The sequence below is a fragment of the Babylonia areolata genome, chromosome 15 (genome assembly GCF_041734735.1).
Source record: "Babylonia areolata isolate BAREFJ2019XMU chromosome 15, ASM4173473v1, whole genome shotgun sequence".
Classification (NCBI taxonomy): domain Eukaryota; kingdom Metazoa; phylum Mollusca; class Gastropoda; order Neogastropoda; family Buccinidae; genus Babylonia; species Babylonia areolata.
This window is the reverse complement of record NC_134890.1, coordinates 4,618,353-4,644,958: the sequence shown is the minus strand read 5'-3', so window position 1 is coordinate 4,644,958 and position 26,606 is coordinate 4,618,353. Positions and strand designations below refer to the sequence as shown.

Sequence of the window (26,606 nt, the reverse complement as noted above, 5' to 3'; positions counted from 1 at the left end):
TCACAAAGTGGAAAAGCTGCTGTGCTGATACTCACTCTTGCCTTGCCCATGATGTCGTTGCCTTGTAGACTGGTCAGAATCTGCTGCTCAATGGCGTCCACCCATTCATCACGATCCTGGAAACCCAAACAACCAATCAAATGGCGTTCACCCATTCATCACGATCCTTCAAATGGCGTCCACCCATTCATCATGATCCTAGAAACCCAAACAACCAATCAAATAGCATCCACCCATTCATCAAGATCCTAGAAACCCAAACAACCAATCAAATGGCGTCCACCCATTCATCTCGATCCTGGAAACCCACACAGACCAATCAAATGGCTTCCATATGTTCATCACAATCCTAGAAACCCAGACAGACAGATCAGATCTCTCAGGCCATTCTCAAATTAACACATGTGAAAGGTTCACAATCAGCATGCTTAATACAATCACAACAATGCAGAGAGAGAAAATATATCAGCACCTTTGTCCACTGATTGAAACATTTTACTTTTTAGTGAAAGGATATGGATGATCAAGCAATTTCATTTTTGGGTTGGTACAGGCAGATAGAGTGAATGCCACACATAACCCCAAGACTTCTTTAAAAAAGAAAAAAAGCTTTAACAATATCCTGTATTTTAATGTTGTCAATATCCACATGCAAGTTACATTAATAAAAATACAACACAGCTGAAATTTAAAAAAAAAACATGGTCTGCAAACATAGAATATATATAATATTACATATGTGTTATATCATACATTTTAAAACTCAAATTTATATGAACTGCCAAAAAACTTATCAACATAAAGAATTATGTAGTGAACGGAACTGTGAGTCACTAACATCCTTAAAAGGCTAGCAATCACAAGACTTACGAAGACACAACTCACAGTTTCACAGGGACATACACTGACCATTACTCACATCAGCATTCTGGGCTTCGAAGTGCCACTGTTTGTTGTCCAGTGACACGATAACAAACTCATAGCCATCAGACTCTGAAACAGTAACATGCACTGACGTTCACAGAATCTGTTGTGTGTAACTGTTTCATGTGTCTGTACTCAACCAAAGTTGCTTCACTAATCTATAAAGGATGTTCACATGCTTTCTATTCAGTCTACAAACATTTTCTATAAAAAACAACAACAAAAAACACCCTCCTCCATTAATATGCAATAACAAGTTTTTTCCTAGCTTGATCAACTTTTACACTTTTCAACACAACTTTTATGAAGAGTGACAAGAAATGTTCAGTATCTAAAGCCATGAACAGACTGAAAGATTTTTATTCCTGAAGATTGTGTTTAATTTCTTTTTTTTTTTTTTCTTTGCATTTTGTAACAATCACGTATTATCGAACATAATGGTCATGTCAAACAACAATGCTATTCTCACTTCTGAAAGAGTTGCTCATCCAACAGCCCAGCCTAAATCTTTTAGCAGGTGAAGAAGGCAAGAAAAGGAACTGCAGTTACATGCTGAATACTTCACCAGCTGACTGATAAACAAATCAGACTTTGTATTGTGTTGTACTGTCCAGCATTACTTTCTGTCAAAACAGACTTCTCAGCATGAAATTCAGGCTGTTTTCCCTGTGGAAAGCACATCGCCATAGTGCACCACCATCTTTTTTTTCTCCTCTGTTCAATCTGCAAGTATATTTGTTTTACTATCAAAGGGGATTTTTCTTTAGACTTTTACAAGGAACAACGCTTTTCTTGCCATGGGTTCTTTAATGTGCGCTAAGTGCATGCTGCAGACGTGGAAACTTGCTTCCTGTTCAGGCACATTACCGCTAGGCCACCACTGTACTCATTATCTAACTCCCCCATGTCACACACATACAGCCATAGACACACACCACACACACACAACACACACATGCACCACACACAGACATGCACGCACCACACAGACACACACACTACACAGCCACAGAAACAAACCACACAAGCACACATTCACACACACACCATATGCGCCATTCGTCTAATATCACTTACAGTGAAAAGACGTTAAACTAAAGAACGAACGAACATATGCACCACGCACGCATGCACGCACAAACACACACACATGCACCACGCACACACACACACACACACACACAGGACACTGTCCATCTCACCATCCCCAGCACCGGGGTCTACGTTTTTCACACCCCCACTCTTGGCCCTCCGATGTCTCTTCTTCACGTTGGGCGTGTCTTTGTTGGAACTGTTGATGCCTAGCTTCGGCACGTTGGGCATCAGCGGTTGACGCGGCCGGTCGAACATACCTGCGCACACAACCACAGCACTATGGGTCAAGTGCCCGCTCTGCGTCAGGAAAAGGAAAATGTTCTTATCAAGCACTCTGTAAGAATGAAATAACTGTTGCGAACCGTAAGTTGTACCCACTGTTTTCCCCACAGTGAAAGAAAAATTCTCTTAACATTTTTTAAATGTCTTATCACATGCAGTCTGGAATTTTTTTTAAGCAAAAAAAGGAAAACCAAATCTGAGTATCTCCTAAACATCAATACAAACTCGCAAAAAAGAAACATAATCATTATCTCCGAATTAATGATAAAAACTCATGGAAATAAACACAACAATAATTATATCCCTAGCAGCAATAAAAAAAAAAATTGAAAGTTAGAAAAGACTTGTATGGTGTCAATCCAAAGGTATCTCCCAGCTCCAGCAGACTGTTACTTCTCAGTGGTTACCAGAACCAACAATGTTACACAAGATACACACATTCAGAAATACATGGGGTGATAGCAATTCTTCCACTACTGGGCACTTTACAAGAAACCTGGAAAATGTTCCAAATAAAAAATATTCAGTATTGCAAAACAGAAATTCTCCACTGACATGGTGAGCTTTTAAAATTCTGGGCTACTTTTCTTTGTGTAGGCATACAAGCATGCATGTTTAATGTTGATGTGTGTGTAAAATTTCTATTTTACACATAAATGCATGAATGTTTATAGGCTTATGTGTATAACAATGTATATGTATATTATTATATCAGGCATAAAAATAAAAATAAAAAATAGCGGCTACGGAAGCCAGAAGCAAATGAAGTTAAAAAAAAAAAAAAAATCTAAGCTATCCAAAGTTTGAACACTTTTATTTCTCCTCTCTTTTCCTTTCTTTTTCGTTGTCTGTTTTCAAACCACATAATTTTTTTTTTTTTTTAACTATTCAAAGTAACCAGTACACTCCCAAGTTACCCATTCTGCACGCGCATAATACAGACGTAACACCATCTTTCATCCAATCCAACAATTATTAAACATTATTACAGCATTGTAACACTTTCTCCCCCACATAATCATTTTTCTATTTTTCTTCCTGTGAATTTTTTTCTTCTTTACATGCTCATTTATTTTACATATTTCATACTACATGTATTTGCATGCAGGAGTGTGTGTGGTGTGCACGCTATTTGAGTGTGCACACTCACTTACATGCATGTATGTGCATTGTAAGTGTCGTACGCTAGGTGACTCACTAATCACCATCCAGTTTTAAACAAGCTTTCAAAGGCATGGGACTCTATGCGCTGAAATTCTAAACATACTTAAGATGATGGCATGTTCAGCGCACAAAAAAACGAAAAGAAAAAAGAAATAAAAAGCAGCAACTTAATACTGCACTGCTTTGCACTTGCCTTTGTACTGTTAGTGTTACATAACTTGTGAGTTAGAAGCAAACAGGTTACACCAAAACCATGCATTACACTGTGTACTATTCATATGATGAATATATAGTCATCGAGTGGTAAGACTGGGGAAAATTAAGTACCAGGTATTCATTTTGATGGAAATTAGATATTTGAGGGTTTTTGACGTTTGTTTGTTTTTTTATGGCCCCTGAAAGCAAAAATGCTCAATGAAATTCTAAGTTGTTCAACATGAATGTTATCTAATTTTTTTTGTTCCATCATGCAGCAAAGGTCATCAGCTGTTCCCACATCTTCCTTGCATTTTTAGCAGAACTCACTCTCTGCGACATAATTTTGCAATGTGTTTACCGTACTCTATGGTTTTGAATAAATCTGAACCTCTGCTACAGAGTGCAAACTGTTTTTCTCTCTTTTATCCCTCCCCACACCACTCAGTGGACAACTGATAATATACCATTTTATTCTGAAGTCTTCATCTGAAAATCACTGAATAATTTTTCTCATTATCACTGTATCACAAGGATAAATCACTGTTGACTCTCAAATTCATGGCAAATGCAAATACAACAACAGTTTCATCTTATTTAATTTACTATCAATCTGCAGGGGAAGAAAAAGAATGAACAAATTCCATATACCATTCAAAACTAAATTACAAATCAAATGCATGTGTGCACATATAAATGTGCAAGTGGACACACAGCACTCAAACAAATCCTCAGCTCTGTGCAACAATGCTGACATATCACCAGATCAAGAATGACGCTGCTTGAAAATCGAAGATGGGTAACACATCAGTTACAAAACAACAACAAAATAAAACATAAACCAACTGGTTAACTTCCCAACACTAAACAACAAACTGAATGGGCAAGGGAACAAACACCGGTCCCCATACAAGCGTAACATTTCTGATGCATTCCCCGTCCAAAACTCAAGCAGCTCAAAGTGAAGCATACAACGCCCTCCACCATACAGAAAAGGAGAGAGGTCAACAAATCTGTGAGGTGAGTGAGAGATTAACCAATCGTGTGTGAGTTGACATAACAGCTGAGCTACGTCAGAGAGAGGCTTACCGCCAACAGGATAGGGACGCCAAGAGCCAATCACCATGCAGCACACAGCACACCAGGGACAGAAGGACAACAAAGATTGAGCGGATGACTAATGACACTGAGCGGATGACTAATGACACTGAGCGGATGACCATCAATCACACTGAGTGGATGACCATCGATCACACTGAGCGGATGACTAATGACACTGAGTGGATGACCATCGATCACACTGAGTGGATGACAATGACACTGAGTGGATGACTAATGACACTGAGTGGATGACCATCGATCACACTGAGTGGATGACAATCACACTGAGCGGATGACCATCGATCACACTGAGCGGATGACTAATGACACTGAGTGGATGACCATCGATCACAATGAGTGGATGACAATGACACTGAGTGGATGACCATCAATCACACTGAGTGGATGACAATCACACTGAGTGGATGACCATGACACTGAGTGGATGACCATCGATCACACTGAGCGGATGACTAATGACACTGAGTGGATGACCATCGATCACAATGAGTGGATGACAATCACACTGAGTGGATGACCATCGATCACAATGAGTGGATGACAATGACACTGAGCGGATGACCATCGATCACACTGAGCGGATGACTAATGACACTGAGTGGATGACCATCGATCACAATGAGTGGATGACAATCACACTGAGTGGATGACAATGACACTGAGCGGATGACCATCGATCACACTGAGTGGATGACAATGACACTGAGCAGATGACCATCGATCACAATGAGTGGATGACAATGACACTGAGTGGATGACCATCAATCACACTGAGTGGATGACCATCAATCACACTGAGTGGATGACAATGACACTGAGCGGATGACCATCGATCACAATGAGTGGATGACAATGACACTGAGCGGATGACCATCGATCACAATGAGTGGATGACCATCAATCACAATGAGTGGATGACAATGACACTGAGCGGATGACCATCGATCACACTGAGTGGATGACCATCAATCACAATGAGTGGATGACAATGACACTGAGCGGATGACCATCAATCACAATGAGTGGATGACAATGACACTGAGCGGATGACTATCGATCACACTGAGTGGATGACAATGATACTGAGCGGATGACTATCGATCACAATGAGTGGATGACAATGACACTGAGCGGATGACCATCGATCACAATGAGTGGATGACCATCAATCACAATGAGTGGATGACAATGACACTGAGCGGATGACCATCGATCACACTGAGTGGATGACCATCAATCACAATGAGTGGATGACAATGACACTGAGCGGATGACCATCAATCACAATGAGTGGATGACAATGACACTGAGCGGATGACTATCGATCACACTGAGTGGATGACAATGATACTGAGCGGATGACCATCGATCACACTGAGTGGATGACCAACAATCACACTGAGCGGATGACCATCAATCACAATGAGTGGATGACAATGACACTGAGTGGATGACCAACAATCACACTGAGCGAATGACCACTGATCACAATGAGTGGATGACAATGACACTGAGCGGATGACCATCAATCACAATGAGCAAACGACCAATTACATTGAGCGGATGACAAATAATCACACTGAATAAATGACAATCAATGACACTGAGAAGATGACCAACAATCACATTGAACAGATGACTATCAACGACACTGAGTGGATGACAATGAATCACACTGAGCAGATTACCAACAATCACACTGAGCAGATGACCAACAACCACTAAGACAAAAAAGATTGAGCAGATGACTTAGTATGACAAAAAGGACTGAATGAATGATGAACAATCACTCACACAAAAAGGACTGAATGGATAATTAACAATCACTAAGACAATGACATTGAATGGTTGACTAACAATTGCTAAGACAATGACTGTGAATGGTTGACTAACAATCACTACGACAATGACTATCACACTACTATGGATGACTAACAATCACTACAACAATGACTATCACACTACTATGGATGACTAACAATCACTATCACAATGACTATGACACTAATATGGATGACTAACAATAAATACAACGACTACTATGGATGACTGACAATCACTATGACAATGGCTATCACACTAACCAACAACAACTGAGTGGATGACTTAAATTCACTAAGACAATGACTATCACACTAATTAACAACTAAGTGGGTGATTCACAATCAGTAAGACAAACAGTATCACACTAATCAACAACTAAGTGGGTGATTGACAATCAGTAAGACAAACAGTATCACACTAATCAACAACTGAGTGGGTGATTGACAATCAGTAAGACAAACAGTATCACACTAATCAACAACTGAGTGGGTGATTGACAATCAGTAAGACAAACAGTATCACACTAACCAACAACAACTGAGTGGATGACTCATAATTCTTAAGACGACAAAGACTGACCAGATGACAATCACAAAGACAACAAAGACAGAACCACTGACAATCAGTATGACAACAAGGACTGAACGGATGACTTACAATCACCAAGACAACAAGGACCAAACGAACTACTAACAATCCTAAGACAACAAAAACTGAGTGGATGACTAATAATCACAAAGATAGACTGAGCAAATCATGATGACAAGGATGAAGTGGACGATTAATTAACACACTAATTAACAACAACTGAGCGCAAGGCAAACAATCACCAAAAAAAAGATTGAGCAGATGACAAACAATCTGAGGGGAAGGATAACAAACAATCGCTGACACCAATCAATGACTTGACATGCACAGCAGACCCCACCATCAAAGCTATTGTGGCAGACCCTATTTTCAATTTCAACAGACTTCACACATCCAGCTTCAATCAACTCAGACACATCCATCACCACTCAAGTCTTCTACTGCATCATGCAATATCTGAAGTAAAAAAAAAAACCCAACTAAACATGACACCACCACAGACTTTAATGAACGACTTATTTGCTCTATCCTTTCAAACTGTTCAGTTTTCTTCACTCCTATTTTCCACAATAAAACAAACTTACTTATATAAAACAAACTGTTAAGCCCTTGATGACTGAACCTAAGTCAAATGAGAAAATCAGTGTAGCACGAGTTTAAATTGTGCTTATGAATGGTCATTCGTCTTGCTGAACAAACGTATTGCAGTCCCAAGAAGAAGAAATCCAAAGACAGGGCTGTGACCTACATCCTGACCTGTCAGCTCTGTCTGATCTCAATGAGGTGACAGCCCTTCACTGACATCCTGACCTGTCAGCTCTGTCTGATCTCAGTGAGGTGACAGCCCTTCACTGACATCCTGACCTGTCAGCTCTGTCTTATCTCAGTGAGGTGACAGCCCTTCACTGACATCCTGACCTGTCAGCTCCTTATCTCAGAGAGGTGACAGCCCTTCACTGACATCCTGACCTGTCAGCTCTGTCTTATCTCAGAGAGGTGACAGCCCTTCACCTGCATCCTGACCTGTAAGCTCTGTCTGATCTCACTGAGGTGACAGCCCTTCACTGACATCCTGACCTGTCAGCCCTGTCTGCTCTCAGAGAGGTGACAGCCCTTCACTGACATCCTGACCTGTCAGCTCTGTCTTATCTCAGAGAGGTGACAGCCCTTCACTGACATCCTGACCTGTCAGCCCTGTCTGCTCTCAGTGAGGTGACAGCCCTTCACTGACATCCTGACCTGTAAGCTCTGTCTTATCTCAGTGAGGTGACAGCCCTTCACTGACATCCTGACCTGTCAGCTGTGTCTGCTCTCAGTGAGATGACAGCTCTTCACTGACATCCTGACCTGTAAGCTCTGTCTTATCTCAGTGAGGTGACAGCCCTTCACTGACATCCTGACCTGTAAGCTCTGTCTTATCTCAGTGAGGTGACAGCCCTTCACTGACATCCTGACCTGTAAGCTCTGTCTGATCTCAGAGAGGTGACAGCCCTTCACTGACATCCTGACCTGTAAGCTCTGTCTTATCTCAGTGAGGTGACAGACCTTCACTGACATCCTGACCTGTAAGCTCTGTCTTATCTCAGTGAGGTGACAGACCTTCACCTACATCCTGACCTGTAAGCTCTGTCTGATCTCAGTGAGGTGACACCCCTTCACTAACATCCTGATCTGTCAGCTCTGTCTGATCTCAATGAGGTGACAGCCTTTCTCTGCATACCCATCATCAGCAGTCCAAGGGACAATTTCAAATATACAGTCCGACATGTCAGAGGAAGACAGCCAATGCACACAGGACACACACAAGCAGGTTCCAGTCTACACAAAGGACACACAAAGCAGACTCCAACGCTAAAGGGCACTGTACAAAACGCCACCAAAGCACACACGACACACAAGTGCAGGACAAGGGGAACAAAGACCTCACCTGGTGTGATGGAGGAATTCTGAATGACTAACGAGTTGTCAATGGGGCCGTCATTCGACAACTCAAAGGCTGAAAAACAAAGTCATAAATGGGACCATCACTGAAAAACTCTAAGAATGAAAACAAAGACAAAAATGGGACCATCACTGAAAAACTCTAAGAATGAAAACAAAGACAAAAATGGGACCATCACTGAAAAACTCTAAGAATGAAAACAAAGTCAAAAATGGGACCATCACTGAAAAACTCTAAGAATGAAAACAAAGTCAAAAATGGGACCATCACTGAAAAACTCAAAGAATGAAAACAAAGTCACAAAGCAGATGATTTCACCTGCTGCCACAGAGCCCAGTCTGGAAATGTTATGCGTTTCTGGGCAAAACAAAGCAGTCATCCTCCAACCACCATGAAGTGGCATCTCACTAAAAATTAGGCGTAACATTTCAAAAGAAGGTACAAAGCACATGCTCGCACATGTAGGCAATGTTCAAAATTAAACCAATGCAATTACTGATAACCAAAATTTGTTTCCCCCCCACGGTGATGCAGTCAACACAAACAACCCAATTTCACAGATAACTGATGTTTAATTATCAAGGAATGTTAATAATGATATACCCTTGAGATTTTTGTGTAATCTTCATGCAAATGAAAGGAATCCCAGCGGAGTGTGATAAAATATGCTTCAACTCAGGGCATGGAAAGAATTTATGTAGTTTTTACACTTAGACCCGCAGGGTAAGCGCTATATAAATGCATACAATTATGATGTTATCATTACTGAACAGTTCCCACTGATATGACCAAACAAAATCCACACTTCTTCATGACCTTTTCCAGACCAGACAGAACATTTTCCAAACACAAAAACCACACTGAATACAAAATTCTTTGTGCACACCACTAACAAAAGAGACCTACATATAGCTTGGTGTTGATGTCAAGTTTTACACCAATTTTTGTTTTTTTCAATAAACACTGACAGCGCCTTGCTGAATGGCACTGGCCAAGGGTTCTATCAAAATTCCAAGACTTTTCCCGAACCTGAAGGGCAAAACGTACTTGTCCAAGACTTTCCCAACCCTACAAATAGTCCTCTGATTTGCCTACTGATTTTCCAAAGACTTTTTCATACTTCTGTGACAGTACCAACCTTGTATTACACATGACAAGTACATAATTCATTGTGTTACTGCTTGCTCTCAGTCTTTTAATACACTGGAACATTGCACTACATTTCAGATTTCCAAGTACATTTTCAAATGCACACCAATGCACATATTAACTGGAGACCTGTATCTAACCATCTTCAAATGATTTTTATTTACTCCAGAAAATACTTTTGAAACCTTTTTTTTTGCTGTTACAGATGCAAGTCTTCTTAAAGCCCCACGCTATCATATTTTGTTTTCCATATTCTTGTCTGTATCAGTATGACATGTATGCTTGCCAGAATGTGTATTCACATGTGCATGCTTGTGTCTGTGTTTGGTTCATGCGTATCATAAGTTCAGAGAGAGAGAGAGAGAAAGAGAGAGAGAGAGAGAGAGAGAGAAGAAAGAGAAACTGAGAGCAAGAGAGAGAGAGAGAGACAGCATGCAAGTGTTAGTGTCTACATGTGCACACACACATTAAATGTCCTCTTTGAAAATATTTACTTGATTGTAAATGTGTACAATGAAAGTGTTAATTTCATAAGAAAGTGTAAATATGCATGCCAAATAGGGTGCTGAACCTGTGGGTAAAAACAGGTAGAAAACAGTGGAAAGGGGTATATCTATGAGTTATGCGTATGTGAGTATATAAACATCTCAGAAAAAAACCCTGTGCACAAGCATTATGGATCACTTGGAAAACTAGTGTGTGCATGTACACCTGTGGCCTGTGACAGTCTTTGCCTCTCCATACCTGTGGAATTGTTCATGTCACCCTCATTGGGGTTGTTGCCTGAACCGGATGAGGCCACGCGGGATCCCCTCGGCCGCATTCCCGGGATCTTCACTGTCGTGTGGATCAGTGGGATCTCCTTGGCGTGCACATCTTCCATGTAGTCCTGCAGAGAGGAGAAGAAAATAACATGGAGCTAAACGACAGAATGAACAATGCATGTGTGAGTGTGCCCAAGAATTTGGGACATGTTATTTTCCATATCTTCACGATGATAAATGATGATGGGGGTTAGGAAGATGCTGCTATGGAGGTCCACACAGGTCTGAGACAACTTGAGAATGCTGTACTCTCACAATGTATCCCCAAGGTCAACCAGGCTGAGAGATACAGGTACCTACAGTGGTAGTCAGGAAACTTGACCAACACTCTCAACGATGCATCTGTGAAGCGGATGACCCTCAACTGTGTGGTCCTAGTCTTTCCATTTCACAGACAGACAGCAGACAGTAAAACACAACAGAGAGAGAAAACAGACACATTCAGAGACAGACAGCAGACAGTAAAGCACAACAGAGAGAGAAAACAGACACATTCAGAGACAGACAGCAGACAGTAAAGCACAACAGAGAGAGAAAACAGACACATTCAGAGACAGACAGCAGACAGTAAAACACAACAGAGAGAAAACAGACACATTCAGAGACAGAGAGCAGACAGCAAAACACAACAGAGAGAGAAAACAGACAGAGAAGAAAACAGACACATTCAGAGACAGAGAGCAGACAGCAAAACACAACAGAGAGAAAACAGACACACTCAGAGACAGAGAGCAGACAGTAAAACATAACAGAGAGAGAAAACAGACACATTCAGAGACAGACAGCAGACAGTAAAGCACAACAGAGAGAGAAAACAGACACATTCAGAGACAGACAGCAGACAGTAAAACATAACAGAGAGAGAAAACAGACACATTCAGAGACAGACAGCAGACAGTAAAGCACAACAGAGAGAGAAAACAGACACATTCAGAGACAGAGAGCAGATGTGATAAATGGCACACTGTACTGCAGTCACTGTTCCTTAATACTGGGATGGGGGATCTGTCAGGTTACAGATGTTGTGGATTAACACAATCTTCATCTGTGTAAAATACTTTTTCAAAAGAAATAAAAATAGACCACAGCCTTTCCAGTCCCCCCTAAAGGAAAGGAATGTGGAGGAGGCAGATAGATAACAACTAACCAACATCACATCAATCAGCAACTTATAATATTCTTTTTAGAAAAAGGTTGAAGGTCTTAAAACATCATTTTTTTTTAAAAAGGTTAAGGTCCCATTGCCTTTCAAAACCATCAGAGCAGTGAGTTCATAGGCAGATGGGGCGCAATCCCCTCTACGCCATTCCAACCTTCCTCAAATGCAGTCAGGTACCCATCCACACAGCGTTCAGTGGGTTATGGAAACAAGAACACACCCACCATGCACACCCCCGAAAACAGTATGGCTGCCTACATGGCGGGGTAAACAAACAAAACGGTCAAACACGTAAAATGTTAAATGTTACATGTTTGTCTGAGAGTGTATGTGTGCGTGGTTGAAATCCGATTGAATGACACAGGAAACAAATGATGAGCGCCCAATGGCAGCCGTCAGTCGGCTCTACCCAGGTAGGCAGCCTGCTGTGCAAATGACCCCGTGTTTGTAAAGCGCTCAGAGCTTGGTCTCCGACCGAGGATAGGCGCTATATAAGTATCCATGTCAATCAAAAAGATGGAGTGAGGAAAATCAAAGTAAAGCGCATTTCCCCACGGAAACAGGTCCTCAAACCCTGATCACTGGTGAACTCTGGATCAGAAGTCCAATGCCCAACCCATTCAGCCACAATGTCTCCAAAAATATCACCATACCAAAGGCAGCGTTGTGGTCTACTCACGTGCAGACTTGGGTGATATGCCAGTTTGCCGTCCTCAGTGAGAGCACAGTACTTTTTCTTCCACTCCTTGTTCAGGCCATGACTTTTCTTGTACAGGTAGCCCTGGGGGAGGGGAAATAAAGACCATCATCCATGTCTATCTATAACAAAGAGACACTTTTGCACTTTCTCTGATTTCTTCCGTGTTTGGTTATGTCGGTGTGAGCCTCATGTGCTGGTGTGAGCTTCATGTGTTGGTCTGAGTTTCATATGTTGTGTTGTGTTGTGTTGTGTTGTGTTGTGTGTGTGTGTGTGTGTGTGTGTGTGTGTGTGTGTGTGTGTGTGTGTGTGTGTGTGTGTGTGTGTGTGTCTCAATATCCACTTGAAAGAAAAACAGACAGAGCTCATTCTAAATGCACCCTTAGCTCCTGTTACTTCTTTGATTAACCTGTGCAAGGAATACAAACAGGAGAGAACCAATCTCATCCTACTGTTATGCACATCATTGGAAGAAAAAAGACAATTAGGAAGTAAATTTAGTTTTGAGTGTCCTATTTTGAATACAATGCTTTGTTTTTCCCTATGATGATGAAAATCAACCACATTTTCATATGGCAACTTTGATAAAACATGGGGGGGATGAGAAAGACTTGGAGTAACCTTCTGGAAACAAGAAAGGACAGAAGAGATATGTATAACCATAATGAGTAGCTTTACCTGCTTGATAGGAATGGCACGGCCACTTCCCACCTTTTCACCATCTTGCTTCTTGTCATCGTCTTTGCTCTTGGGCTAAAACAGGGAAACAGCCATTCACATTCTTATTCTATTTATAAGAATTCTAAAAAATTAAGTCAGCTACTTGAACATAAATGAAGGTATGCAAACTATTACGCCCCTCTAACAATATGCAACTTGAACACAAGTGACAATATGCAAACTATTACACCCTCTGACAATAAGCAACTTGAACACAAGTGACAATATGCAAACTATTACACCCTCTGACAATAAGCAACTTGAACACAAGTGACAAGTATGCAAACTATTACACCCTCTGACAATAAGCAACTTGAACACAAGTGAAAGTATGCAAACTATTACGCCCTCTGACAATAAGCAACTTGAACACAAGTGACAAGTATGCAAACTATTACACCCTCTGACAATAAGCAACTTGAACACAAGTGAAAGTATGCAAACTATTACACCCTCTGACAATAAGCAACTTGAACACAAGTGAAAGTATGCAAACTATTACACCCTCTGACAATAAGTAACTTGAACACAAGTGAAAGTATGCAAACTATTACGCCCTCTGACAATAAGCAACTTGAACACAAGTGAAAGTATGCAAACTATTACGCCCTTTGACAATAAGCAACTTGAACACAAGTGAAGGTATGCAAACTATTACGCCCTTCGACAATAAGCAACTTGAACACAAGTGACAATATGCAAACTATTACACCCTCTGACAATAAGCAACTTGAACACAAGTGAAAGTATGCAAACTATTACGCCCTCTGACAATAAGCAACTTGAACACAAGTGAAAGTATGCAAACTATTACACCCTCTGACAATAAGCAACTTGAACACAAGTGAAAGTATGCAAACTATTACACCCTCTGACAATAAGCAACTTGAACACAAGTGAAAGTATGCAAACTATTACGCCCTCTGACAATAAGCAACTTGAACACAAGTGAAAGTATGCAAACTATTACGCCCTCTGACAATAAGTAACTTGAACACAAGTGAAAGTATGCAAACTATTACGCCCTTCGACAATAAGCAGCTTGAACACAAATGAAGGTATACAATCTATGATGCTCTTTGACAGTATCAGTATCAGTAGCTCAAGGAGGCGTCACTACGTTTGGACAAATCCATATACGCTACACCACATCTTTGACAGTAATCAACTTGAACACAAGTGAAGGTAATCGAAGTATTTCACAGTTTGACAGTAATCAACTTGAACACAAGTGAAGGCAATTAAAGTATTTCACAGTTTGACAGTAATCAACTTGAACACAAATGAAGGTATGCAAACCATCATTCCATCTGACAGTGAGTAACTTAAAAAGAAAGGAACAAGTACATACTATAATGACCTTTAACAGTTAGCAACTTACAAATAAAAACATACAAGTTATAATATCCTCTGATGGTAAGCAACCTGAACACAAAAGACATGTTGCGTAAAGCCCAGCTGTCCGCAGAGGGGCAACTTCAGAGCTGACATACACAAATGCAGACATGTGACAAAATATAACAAGCACAAGACACACTACACATACATAATGCACATTTGTTCTAATATCATTTAACCTTTTATCGCTTTCTGTTCACAGCTGTCAACAGTTTTGTCCTACTTTAAAACTATATTAGTATCATTAAAGTTTAAATAAAAAAAAAGAATCATACATAAAACAGAAACAAAACAAAAAAAGTTCTATCACATATACAAAACACACAGAGAGAAAAAAACAAAAAAACTTTTAAAAATATAATGAACGGACAAAATGAAATGATAATATGTAAGAGTAGAAATGAAGGACAGTGGATGACAGTGTATAAACAAGGGTGGGGTGGGAGGAAGAAAAAGTTGGGTCAGAATGAGAAAAAGGATGAAGAACAGGGAGTAAGGAGTGATGATTTTCACTAACCTTTGCACAAGGCAAAAACTTTTTTTCTTTTTCTTTCTTTTCTTTTTCTTTTTTAATGGAGGCTATGTGACTGGTACATGGAACTGTCAGGAATGTATCAATCAAAATACCTACAAAGAACAGAAAACGTTTAATCCAGTTTTAAGAACAACATGAGCAACCAGACTCTGCTTGGGCATTTTCCTGTTATGATGTTAAGTACTGCCAAGACACTGTTCCTTCAAAAAACTAGCTGTAACACTCAGTCCCAATGAAATCAGTGTGAGACAGTTTACCTTCCGATGCACGTTACCTTTTTACTTGGTAATAAAGACCTTCCTGAAGACCGCCTACGCAAGTATTTGCCTGTGAAAGCCACACTCCAACATGGAGGTGCATCATCTTTTTCGACAGGCATTTTCTGAGGATGTCCTTGGAAACACGTATCTGCAGGGATTGTAATGTACAGCCATGATCAACAATGTCGTTGTACCCCCTACCCCCATTCCCCTCTGGACACACACCCCATTTTCTTTTCCTAATCCATCAATTGACTGAAATATTTGTTCCCTTTGGGTTACATATAAAGACCTATTGTTAGCAACATATTTCCCCATATTTTGTCCTTTACCTCTACATTTTATATCTAACTTGAATTTAAAAGACACTTCACTTTTTTTCTTTATCTCTTTAGAAACCTGCCTAAGAAAGAAGTTTTAAAAAATTGTGGCCAATTTGAAAAAACAATTAGTCCTATCTGAATGAGTGGTCTTCGGCTAAACAACTGCTGAACAGACTTCCTTAAATTAGTTAAAAGTGGTGAAAAACAGTAAAGTTTTGTATCAAATTTGTGCAGTCTATCACATATGTTTAATGGGGTTTTTTTCCTGTATCATATGCATTTACATTTCAAAACTACAAAACCACGAATGTACGAATTAGATAAATCACAAAAATATGTGCTCACAATAACTCTTAAGTACTTCAGTTTCTGAACAATCTTAACTGAAAATTTATATTCATTTGCATACATAGATTTATGGAAAAAAAATCGAATGAAATTTCAGGCTTTTATTTCAACAAAATTTGCTTCTATTTCGCTGGCATAAAACATGTATCAAAATCCTCCAATATTCAAAATTTTCCATTCCATTTTAACAAAATGTAAATTACATTAAGAATTTTTTCTTTAACAGTTAAAAAATGTCTTGTTTAATAATTGTTTCTCATCCCTTTAAAACAACAGCAGCAGCAACATCAGTTTTTAGATTGTGACAGTCTTTGTCACTCACTATCAATAACACATGTGACCATCAGTATCAGACACTGTCAGTCTCTCTCAATGTGTCATGTGTGAAGATTTTTTTCATAATCAAAGCACAGGGAAAAAAACCTACAAAGCTCCATAATCTCTTTGAAAGTCCATGAAAAAAATTTTTTTCAGCCAATCAACCATAATAAAGATTCTGCTTTAACCTGAAGAAACAAGGCAACATCACACTGTCAACACACACCACCTTCTCTCTCTCTCTCCTTTTCACAAATCCCCCTATGAGGTACTGTCAGGATGAGACAACTCTGACAACAAAAACATTATCTCTCTTCCTGTTTACATTATCACTGCTGTTGAATTTGTTTAGAGCATGGACTTTGATCATAACTGATGGCAGTTTTTTTCCCCTCTATTTTATAAATCACATGTGTATGATTTGTTTTCTAAACTTTTTTTAATAACTTGTCTGAAGCTTTTATTTTATTTTATTTTTTACTTGTCTGAAGTATTTTTTAAATAGTCATTTTCTTATAATCATTTTTGCATTTTATCTATATATTGGGTTGAGAGTTACAAATGATTTTTTTTCTATATGATAATAAGGACAGTAGTAATAATATTGTGGAAAAAATCTAAGAGAAATGACAGAAATTGGATGCTCTTACTGATCAAATTACCTACTGAAATGAAGTATACAGAAATGTGTTCTTTTCCAAAGTAAAGGATAGTGGGGATGGTTGGTAATGGAATAAGAAACAGGTTAAAAAGGTGAACCATGAAACATTAAAAAAAGAAAAGAAAGAAAGAAAATAAATAAACAAATAATTCAACAAATTAAAGAACAAGGTGGTTAACCATAAAATACGAAACATCCAACAGAAAATACAGAACACTGATATAAACATCCAACAGAAAATACAGAACACTGATATACATAAATAAATGCACAGGTTGGTGATCAAGTGTGAATATAAACAAACAAATAAATAAATAAACAAAATAAACACACACACAAACATGTTGGTGATCAAGAATAAAAACATCAGACATAAAAACTGGAATCTGAATAATAAAGAATCAAACATGCACACACACATAAAAAAGAAAAAAATATACAAACAATTAAATAAACAAACATGGAAGAAAACAGTGAGAACAGAAATGATAATAATCATAATGATGATTATGATAATAATGATGATGATAATGACAAAGATGATAATATCATAAATAAAAGGGTCAAGGAACAGAAGACAACAACGAAAAAAGAACAAAAATAAAAAAAGCTGCTGCATTTTACAAACACTGAACTTGTGCCAGATTAACACACGTTTCTTTTCAATTCTCTCTCTCTCTCTCTCTCTCTCACACACACACACACACACACACACACATTCTCATATATCCAAGTCTGCCTCATCAGGAATCTTACAGTTTTCATTTTTATCCAAGCAAACATCAACAAGTCATAAAGTATTAACATTAAAAAATTCAAACTCAATATTCACAACACAACATAAAAGTATCAAAATAAGAAAAACATCAAACTGAACCGACAAAACAACATGAATAGCAACTGCAACAGCGCAACAAAGATAGCATGAGCAATACAATAGTGACACCTTTTGTCTTGTGTTAAAAAAAATTAAAAAAATCAAATCTCAGTAAAGACTCTTAACATTTTCTTTTCCTTGCAACATCCATCTTTAAAGAAAGAAAAAAAAGCATCTACAGTACCAAACCTATGCATCCACTCTGCTTTGTTTCCATGTGCACACACACTCACGTGCACGCAAACCACAAACTCACTCACACACACACAAACTTCGGTATACACACATGTACACAACCTACAAAGAATGTCACACAGCTCCCAGACATATGCATAAAAGCAAACAAATTCCATGGGTTTAGCAAACAGTACATTGCATTGCAACAGATACATTTTTTTGGGCTGGGACTCAAACATACACAGAAAGAAATCATTGTTAATGAGTGGCTATGCAAAGGATGCAACCACATGCATAAACTACATGTTCATAATATGGGCTTTAAACCCATATAAAAGCTGGAAATTCTATAATCACTGAACCCATATTAGTAAGAGAAAAAAAGTTTATGATATGAATATCAGACCTGAATTAGCTACGAAATAAATTAAAATAAAATAAATCAAACATTACCACTGTCCCTATATCCCAGGACTAGATACAAGATCAATTTGCACAATAACAATGAATATGTTCTCCATTATTTTAGCGCTGTAAAATGCTGATTCCCCCTCACCCCCCCACCCCCCCTCCGCCATCCCCCACCCCCAGCTCCACCCACACAAAGCTGAACACAGAGAGACTTGCTGTGAATGCACTCTGCAGAGAAACCATACATCCAAGTGAATCCCAAGTCCAAAGGTTCATTCACAATTTGAAAAAGAAGGGTTGGGGAAGGGCAGGGGGGAAGGATGTTTGGTCAACAACTAGTAATAGTCACAATTTTTGAGGTTCATAAGGTGAATACATTTCCTCTGCAGACCCAACTCCTTTCCACCTCCACTCTCTCCATCTGTTTTGTACATAAGACTTGCTATGGTACAGTTGACCCATCCTGGGGAAAAATAGGGTGTTGGTATCTATTTTTAATGCAATGTTTTGTCAAGGTCCATTATGTTTGCATGCTTGGACCAACCTGTTCTTGATGGATAATGTTTTTATTGCAACTGTTGTAAAGCTCAGAGCAAAATAAGTTGATTAGGTGTTATATAAACTTATTACCATTATTAAGACCAATAACACATCAATTTCTTAATCATACACCGTTCAAAACTGTTCACTTCACTACCATGCTATCACTACATTCTGTGCATATAAATGCTCAAGGCCACCTTCCTCATGATTATGACATCAGGTGTTGGGAAAAAATGCAGCTTCAACCATCACAAAGCAACACACGTTATAAAATGCCTGGGGAGGCCAGAGGCAGCACTGGACTGAAAAGTCTACTTGAAGAGAAGGGGAGACGAGAGGCACAGATGACAGAAAACAAATCATTGAAACAGATGTTTTACACGACCAACAAGAAAACATGGGGACAAGGAGTGTGAAGCTCAGCTGAGAAATGAACGACATGTCCTGCCAAACATCAATGGGAACTGCCGATTCAGGCTGAGGCAAAGTGAAAATGACTGTGAAGCAGTTCCCTTTGTTACCATCCAACACAACCACTTTTATCCCCCTCTCTTTCTGGTCACCATCTTTGCCATTTCCCTTCACCTTTCTATTATAAGATTCTCCTTACCCATTTTCCCCAAACACATTCTAAGTAATTTATCAATGTCTTTCATAAGCTTTTATTTCATTGTTCCAATTGAAAGCTTAATTTTTCAAAGACCATGGTGAATTCATTTTCCAAACGTCATATTAATCCACAATATTTCAACAATGTCTCAGCAATTTTTGTTTTGTTTTGTTTTGTTTGCTTTTTAAAAATTTTATTTCATTTTAAATATATCTGAAAATCACCTTCCAAAAGCGTCTTTTTTATGGCTTGTTCATGTATTTTATACTTTTTTGTTTTGGTGATAATTTCCAAATGTCTGAAAAATAAGAAAACACAGCAGATGCATTCTGTCTCCTCTGAGCAGAAATTTCATGTCCCTGCTTTCATCATCTTACCATCAAAGATTATTCAAAGAGTGTGTAGCATTCTACCCTCTCCCTCCCTCCCCCTGTTATCAGCATTAACAACAGCAACAAAAAGCAACTTTCTCAAGCAATAAAAACGATACCACAGACAACCCCCCCCACTCCCTGACCCCCCCTTAACAGCAGCCACAAAGGAAGGAGGAAGAAGCAACAAGGACAAACTATGGCCATCAAATTCAAAAGCCAGGGGCTAACTCTAAACACTCAGCAGGAAGGGAAGCTTCACTTCACACCCACTGCACTCGTCTTACGTTGAAGAGATTCGACCGCCGCCTGTTCTTCCGACTCTGAGTCGGCGTACTGCTAGGGGTGGGTAAGTCTTTACTGTCGGGCTTGGAGTCCTGCAAAATGGGAGGCCAGCGCCCACCCTCCATGTTAGTTGATGTGGATGTCAAATGGGAAATACATGGGATTAATTATACATCGGATACAATGGATACAAAAGATAAAGACAAAAAGAAAGACAGTGAAACCCACCCACAATGTTCTACTCAAAACACCACCTTTTCCAATATAAATTTCAACAAAAAAAAACAACATAATGACAGTATCATTATAATTTTAAAAATGTCATTTCACAAAACTGTTTCATGACTGCTTAATTTTTTTTTCAAGATACCAGAATCCGTTTGCTGTGGGTTTCACTGTGAAAATGCCGTGAATTCTGCCTGCATTTAAAAAACTAACAGTTTCCACGTATGCACATAATGTATGTTAGAGAAATATTTCTAACGTTGTTTTTGTTGTTGTTTTTTTAAATACAACGAAAGAGTCTGTTTCTTTTCTTTTACAAGCAGAAAAAAAGGATAAATTTGAGACGTCTGACTTAGCGTCAAATATACCCACCTCCCACCCCCCACCTCCACCCTCAAAAGATGGAATAACCATAAACAAATGATTTTTTTTTCTAAACTAGTTGCAGTTAACGCGTGTCCACCAGTGACCACATTCTCTCAACCTACATGCAGCACTAGGCAGACAATGCCATGAGGCAAACTTTTGGGGTCCTAACTTTATCCTATGTCCTCCCAAAGCAGATTTCACAGCACTCACTGAATGGAGAATAATATTTTTTAAAATTAAAAAAGGGAAAGAAGTCAAGTGGGTTGATTATATAATACATATACATACACACATAAATATCTTATGACATGAACCATGCAGAGTACTGAGCACATTCAGAATGAGATCCAACCAGGTTCACTTTCTAGACTGGTTTGTTCTTTCACAGTTATCACAGGACATCAGCACATGGTCTGATTGAAAAGTGTCTGTGCAACACCAGTTCAATGGACAATAAACAGGTATCAAATAAACAAGTAATATTCTCAGTACAAATGCATGGTCCATGACTTGCTAAATGAATGAAAATAGTGATGACTCATTACTACATGTTACTGAAATGATGAAAAGTTACAGAAAGAAAGTGAAGAGAGATAAGAACACACATAACTATAGTTGATCATGATCCAACCAATGTCAGTTCATATGTCACCAAGGAAATGATACACAACTGGCACAGGATATGACATGATTCAACCAACCAATACCAAGTCACAGAGACAGAAAAGATTACATGTGGCTTCATGTCATTGTTCCTCATACAAACCAAGACTTCTGACTATCCAAACATCGCACTCGATGCAAAGGGGTTGTTTAATGCAGTCAATACCCCGTTCATTCAGAGTATCGCATGAACATTCATAACATGTATAAGATTCATCTCACAGTGTGAAAACCACACACAGAAACACATTTATAAGCATTAAAATAAAATGTGACTCTCCAATCCCTTTATTCATCTGTCTGGACCTCCAATACAAGTTCAATTTGGTAAGGCAAACCAAGAGCAAGCTGACGATATGGGTATACTAACAATATCTAACAGCAGGCATTTGATCTCATATAACAGCACTGAACAACAGGCATGTGATGCGGACACAAAAATAATATTGAACCACAGGCTTGTGATGCTGATATGACTATATTACTGAATCACAGGCACCTGATACAAATATGATAACTGTATTGAACAAGCATGTGATAAATGATACAGAAGTTGTTGTGAACTACAGGCATGTGATTCTGATGTAATAACAGCATTCAACAACAGGCACATGATATTGATAAGATAGCACTGAACAACAGGCACATGATACTGATACAGTAGCAGTATTAACCACAGGCATGTGATACTGATATGATCATAGCACTGAACAACAGGTATTTGATATATATACTGACAGTATTGAGCCACATACTGATACAATAATTGTATTGGGTCACCGGCATGTGGTACTGACAAAATAATAGCACTGAGCAAAAGGCAAGTGATATTGATAAAATAGTTGTATTTGAACGTGGATGATATGATAACAGTACTTAATGTATAAACAGCACATCTCTACAAGCTCTTTCAAGGTCAAGGAAAAAACAGGAAAGGGCATGCATGTGCATAAGCACTCCATAAGAAGAGAAAGAATTTGCAGAATCCAACAAAGCAAAATATTGTAAAAGCATGAAATTGGAAGAAAAAAATCAACAAAGTGTGTATTATCTCCTGTCAAGAAGCCGAGGTTAGTAAGTCAAGTGCACACTATGTGTAAGTCTGATAGTCCAAACAGTGGACATGTAACTGTTTCCCGTTCACACTGTATTACATGTAATTACAAAAGCAAGAATGCAACAGTTTAAAAAGCATTTCACTACTCATAACAATCATGTACCCGCCCCCATCCCTGCCTCTACCTTGTGCCCACACACATGCAGCGCGCGCACACACGCACACACACACTCACACACACACACACATACACTGGCGTAAATGTATTCTTATTGTCCATCCTTCCTTTCTTTGTCCATGCACACGCACACACACACCCTCTTTATCTAAACTCCCCTAGCTGTGACCCAAAAGGACAGGTAACATTGTGTTCAACATTTCCACCAGTAACCCACCACACCAGTCACTCCTCACCCTCCATCCAGTGATACTGCACCTCTTTATCAGGCCACCCAATGCCTTACCACTGACTTTCACCCATCAGGCCACCCAATGCCTTACCACTGACTTTCACCAATCAGGCCACCCAATGCCTTACCACTGACTGTCACCCATCAGGCTGCCCAATGCCTTACCACTGACTTTCAACCATCAGGCTGCCCAATGCCTTACCACTGACTTTCAACCATCAGGCTGCCCAATGCCTTACCACTGACTTTCACCCATCAGGCCACCCAATGCCTTACCACTGACTTTCACCAATCAGGCCACCCAATGCCTTACCACTGACTGTCACCCATCAGGCTGCCCAATGCCTTACCACTGACTTTCACCAATCAGGCTGCCCAATGCATTACCACTGACTTTAAACCAATCAGGCCACCCAATGCCTTACCAATGACTTTAAACCAATCAGGCCACCCAATGCCTTACCACTGACTTTCAACCAGTCAGGCCACCCAATGCCTTACCACTGACTTTAAACCAATCAGGCCACCCAATGCCTTACCACTGACTTTCACCCATCAGGCCACCCAATGCCTTACCACTGACTTTCTACCATCAGGCTGCCCAATGCCTTACCACTGACTTTCAACCATCAGGCTGCCCAATGCCTTACCACTGACTTTCTACCATCAGGCTGCCCAATACCTTACCACTGACTTTCTACCATCAGGCTGCCCAATGCCTTACCACTGACTTTAACCCATCAGGCTGCCCAACCCCAACCACAGAATTTCACCTATCATGTGGATCAACTTGAACCCCAGCACAGAATTTCACGGATCATATGGATCAAAACCCCAACCATAGAATTTCACCTATCATGTGGATCAACTTGAACCCCAGCACAGAATTTCACCTATCATGTGGATCAACTTCAACCCCAGCACAGAATTTCACCTATCATGTGGATCAACTTAAACCCCAACCACAGAATTTCACCTATCATGTGGATCATGTCAGAAGCATGGCTGACCCTGAGCTCCCAGACACTTCAACCCTGCAACACTGTACTGCATGCCCGACATGCCTCGGTGACCCCTGACCCCACAGTGCCCTCCGGTGACCCCACAGTGCACCCCCCAGACACCAGGCCCACAGCAGTCACAGCCAGTGGTCAGCCCTCCCTCAGAGGATCCTTGTCTGTCTGCCAAACAACAGCTTCACTAGCAGAGGACCACTGCATCAAACGACTGCCGACAGTTCACCTTACACACCACCATCCTGTGCAAAAGACATGACCTCAAACGCAGACTGGTCAATCATGACACCACCAGTGCAACCTTCCAGTTCATGAACAGCATTCCCTCTGGCCTCATAACCAACAACAGCACAAAGACCAATGAGAACAGGACAGAGAAATAAAGAAGTCTATCAGTGCTGTCAACCAAGGTGTTCTTCATAACAGCTCCTAGTCCTATGGAATCACTTTACAGTCAGTAAAGAATCACCTGGCATTCACAAACAAAAGATCTCAGCATTCTATGTACAGAAAGAGAAATACTGAAGACCAATATCATGTTTCAAGCAGGAAAAGCCATTCTTTGTACAGATACAGAAATAAGGAAGACCAATCTCTTTTAGATAGTAAGCACAGACACACACAATGTGTGAAGCTACAATGTATTACTGTATGGATGCACATGATTGTATAAACTGAACCACCATAACCTGCCAGTCTCCATGCACCATATGTGGACTCTGACAAAACATGCTCAGAACTGTGTATCAACTGTTCAGTGGCTTTTTCTTTACATTCATGTGTTCCATGCAGTAGACAGTTTAAAAAAAAGTAAATATATAAAGAGAATAAGCAACAGCAGACTTGCCCAAAGGCTATCAAGACATCCAACAAACCCTAAAACATACGTAAACACCGCCACATTCAACTTCCTATCTTTACAGCTCTTGTTGGCTTCAACAAACATATGACTCACAGAAGCTTTCCGATCAGCTGTCTCCCTCACTGCACCACATGCTGAGCTCAGAGAGAGAGAGAGGGAGGGACGGAGAGAGGAGAACCTCTTTAATGCCTTGCATGCCGAGCTGGAGACAGAAGAGATAAACCTCAGCAAAGACCCAGACTCCTACAAAGGGCAGAGAGGTAGCAGAACAGTGTAGTGAGTTGTGAGAAATGAGGCACTGCACTCACAAGGATCAGGCTGGACCGGACCCGAGCCCTTCGAGTCAAAACGGGGGTGGTGGGAACACCATCCACGATGTCCTGCCATTTGTCCATGAAGTTCTACAACCGCAAAAACAGGAAGCATACTTTGGCTTCTTTCCTGTAAACTCCCACTTTGTGGGTTTATCACATACACACACGCTACTCTCTTTCTCTCTCTTACATCTTCCCTCTTGTAGTACTGTCTTGGTTCTAAAATAAAATCAACATAGGAATGTAAACTATGATCAGAAATCAAAGCATATAACACTGAATCTAATCTAGAAGACCCCCTTAAACAAACAAGAATTAGTGTTCAAGGTAGCAACATCTCGTATGGATATGGTAGGGTTTGTGTCTATGGCACAATGAGAGGGTCAACAGGTCTGGATACATATATATGAACATAAATACACCACACAATGACTTGAGATACACACAGTGATACAGAGAAAAAGATACTGGTATAAAATGCGCACACACACACACACACATAAAAAAGCACAGTGCCAAACTGATTGTCCTCTGGGGTACTGGGACTAAGCAAGCAACTTACACTCAGAAAACTAGGCTTGAAAAACTTGTTATTTTTCCAAGCCTGAGCATTGGCCGATTGGCCTTGAACTTGGTATCGCAGCTCCGTAGCTCCCTGAAGGACACAATGGGTACAAGCATGCAAAAATCCAAAGGTCATGAAGGTCAAGGGCAAGGCCAAGGTTATCTTGTGGAACACGTTCCTTTTTCCTTTCCATTTCTTTTCTCTCTTTTTCATTTTTTTCCTTTCAAATCATGGTTGGGGAATCAAAGAAAAAAGCTACAAACACACAAACAGCTTGTACAGGATTCATCTTCATTTGGTCTAAATAAAAACATAATCATAAC

General features: G+C 39.8%; 1 protein-coding gene across 3 annotated transcripts in view; it reads right to left on the bottom strand.

The window, feature by feature from the left end:
• Positions 1 to 26,606, bottom strand: part of LOC143290382 (arf-GAP with GTPase, ANK repeat and PH domain-containing protein 1-like) — a 77,652-nt gene that overhangs the window by 13,821 nt on the left and 37,225 nt on the right. The window contains exons 10-19 of one of the 3 annotated variants that reach the window (XM_076599769.1): positions 26,281 to 26,373; positions 25,713 to 25,805; positions 20,805 to 20,894; positions 13,644 to 13,718; positions 12,948 to 13,049; positions 11,030 to 11,174; positions 9,122 to 9,190; positions 2,127 to 2,276; positions 920 to 993; positions 36 to 116 (exon numbers count right to left, since the gene is read on the bottom strand). In XM_076599769.1, coding sequence (XP_076455884.1) covers positions 36 to 116; positions 920 to 993; positions 2,127 to 2,276; positions 9,122 to 9,190; positions 11,030 to 11,174; positions 12,948 to 13,049; positions 13,644 to 13,718; positions 20,805 to 20,894; positions 25,713 to 25,805; positions 26,281 to 26,373 — 972 coding nt within the window. The remainder of the gene's footprint in view (positions 1 to 35; positions 117 to 919; positions 994 to 2,126; positions 2,277 to 9,121; positions 9,191 to 11,029; positions 11,175 to 12,947; positions 13,050 to 13,643; positions 13,719 to 20,804; positions 20,895 to 25,712; positions 25,806 to 26,280; positions 26,374 to 26,606) is intronic. The other 2 variants (XM_076599767.1, XM_076599768.1) reach the window with 2 other exon arrangements.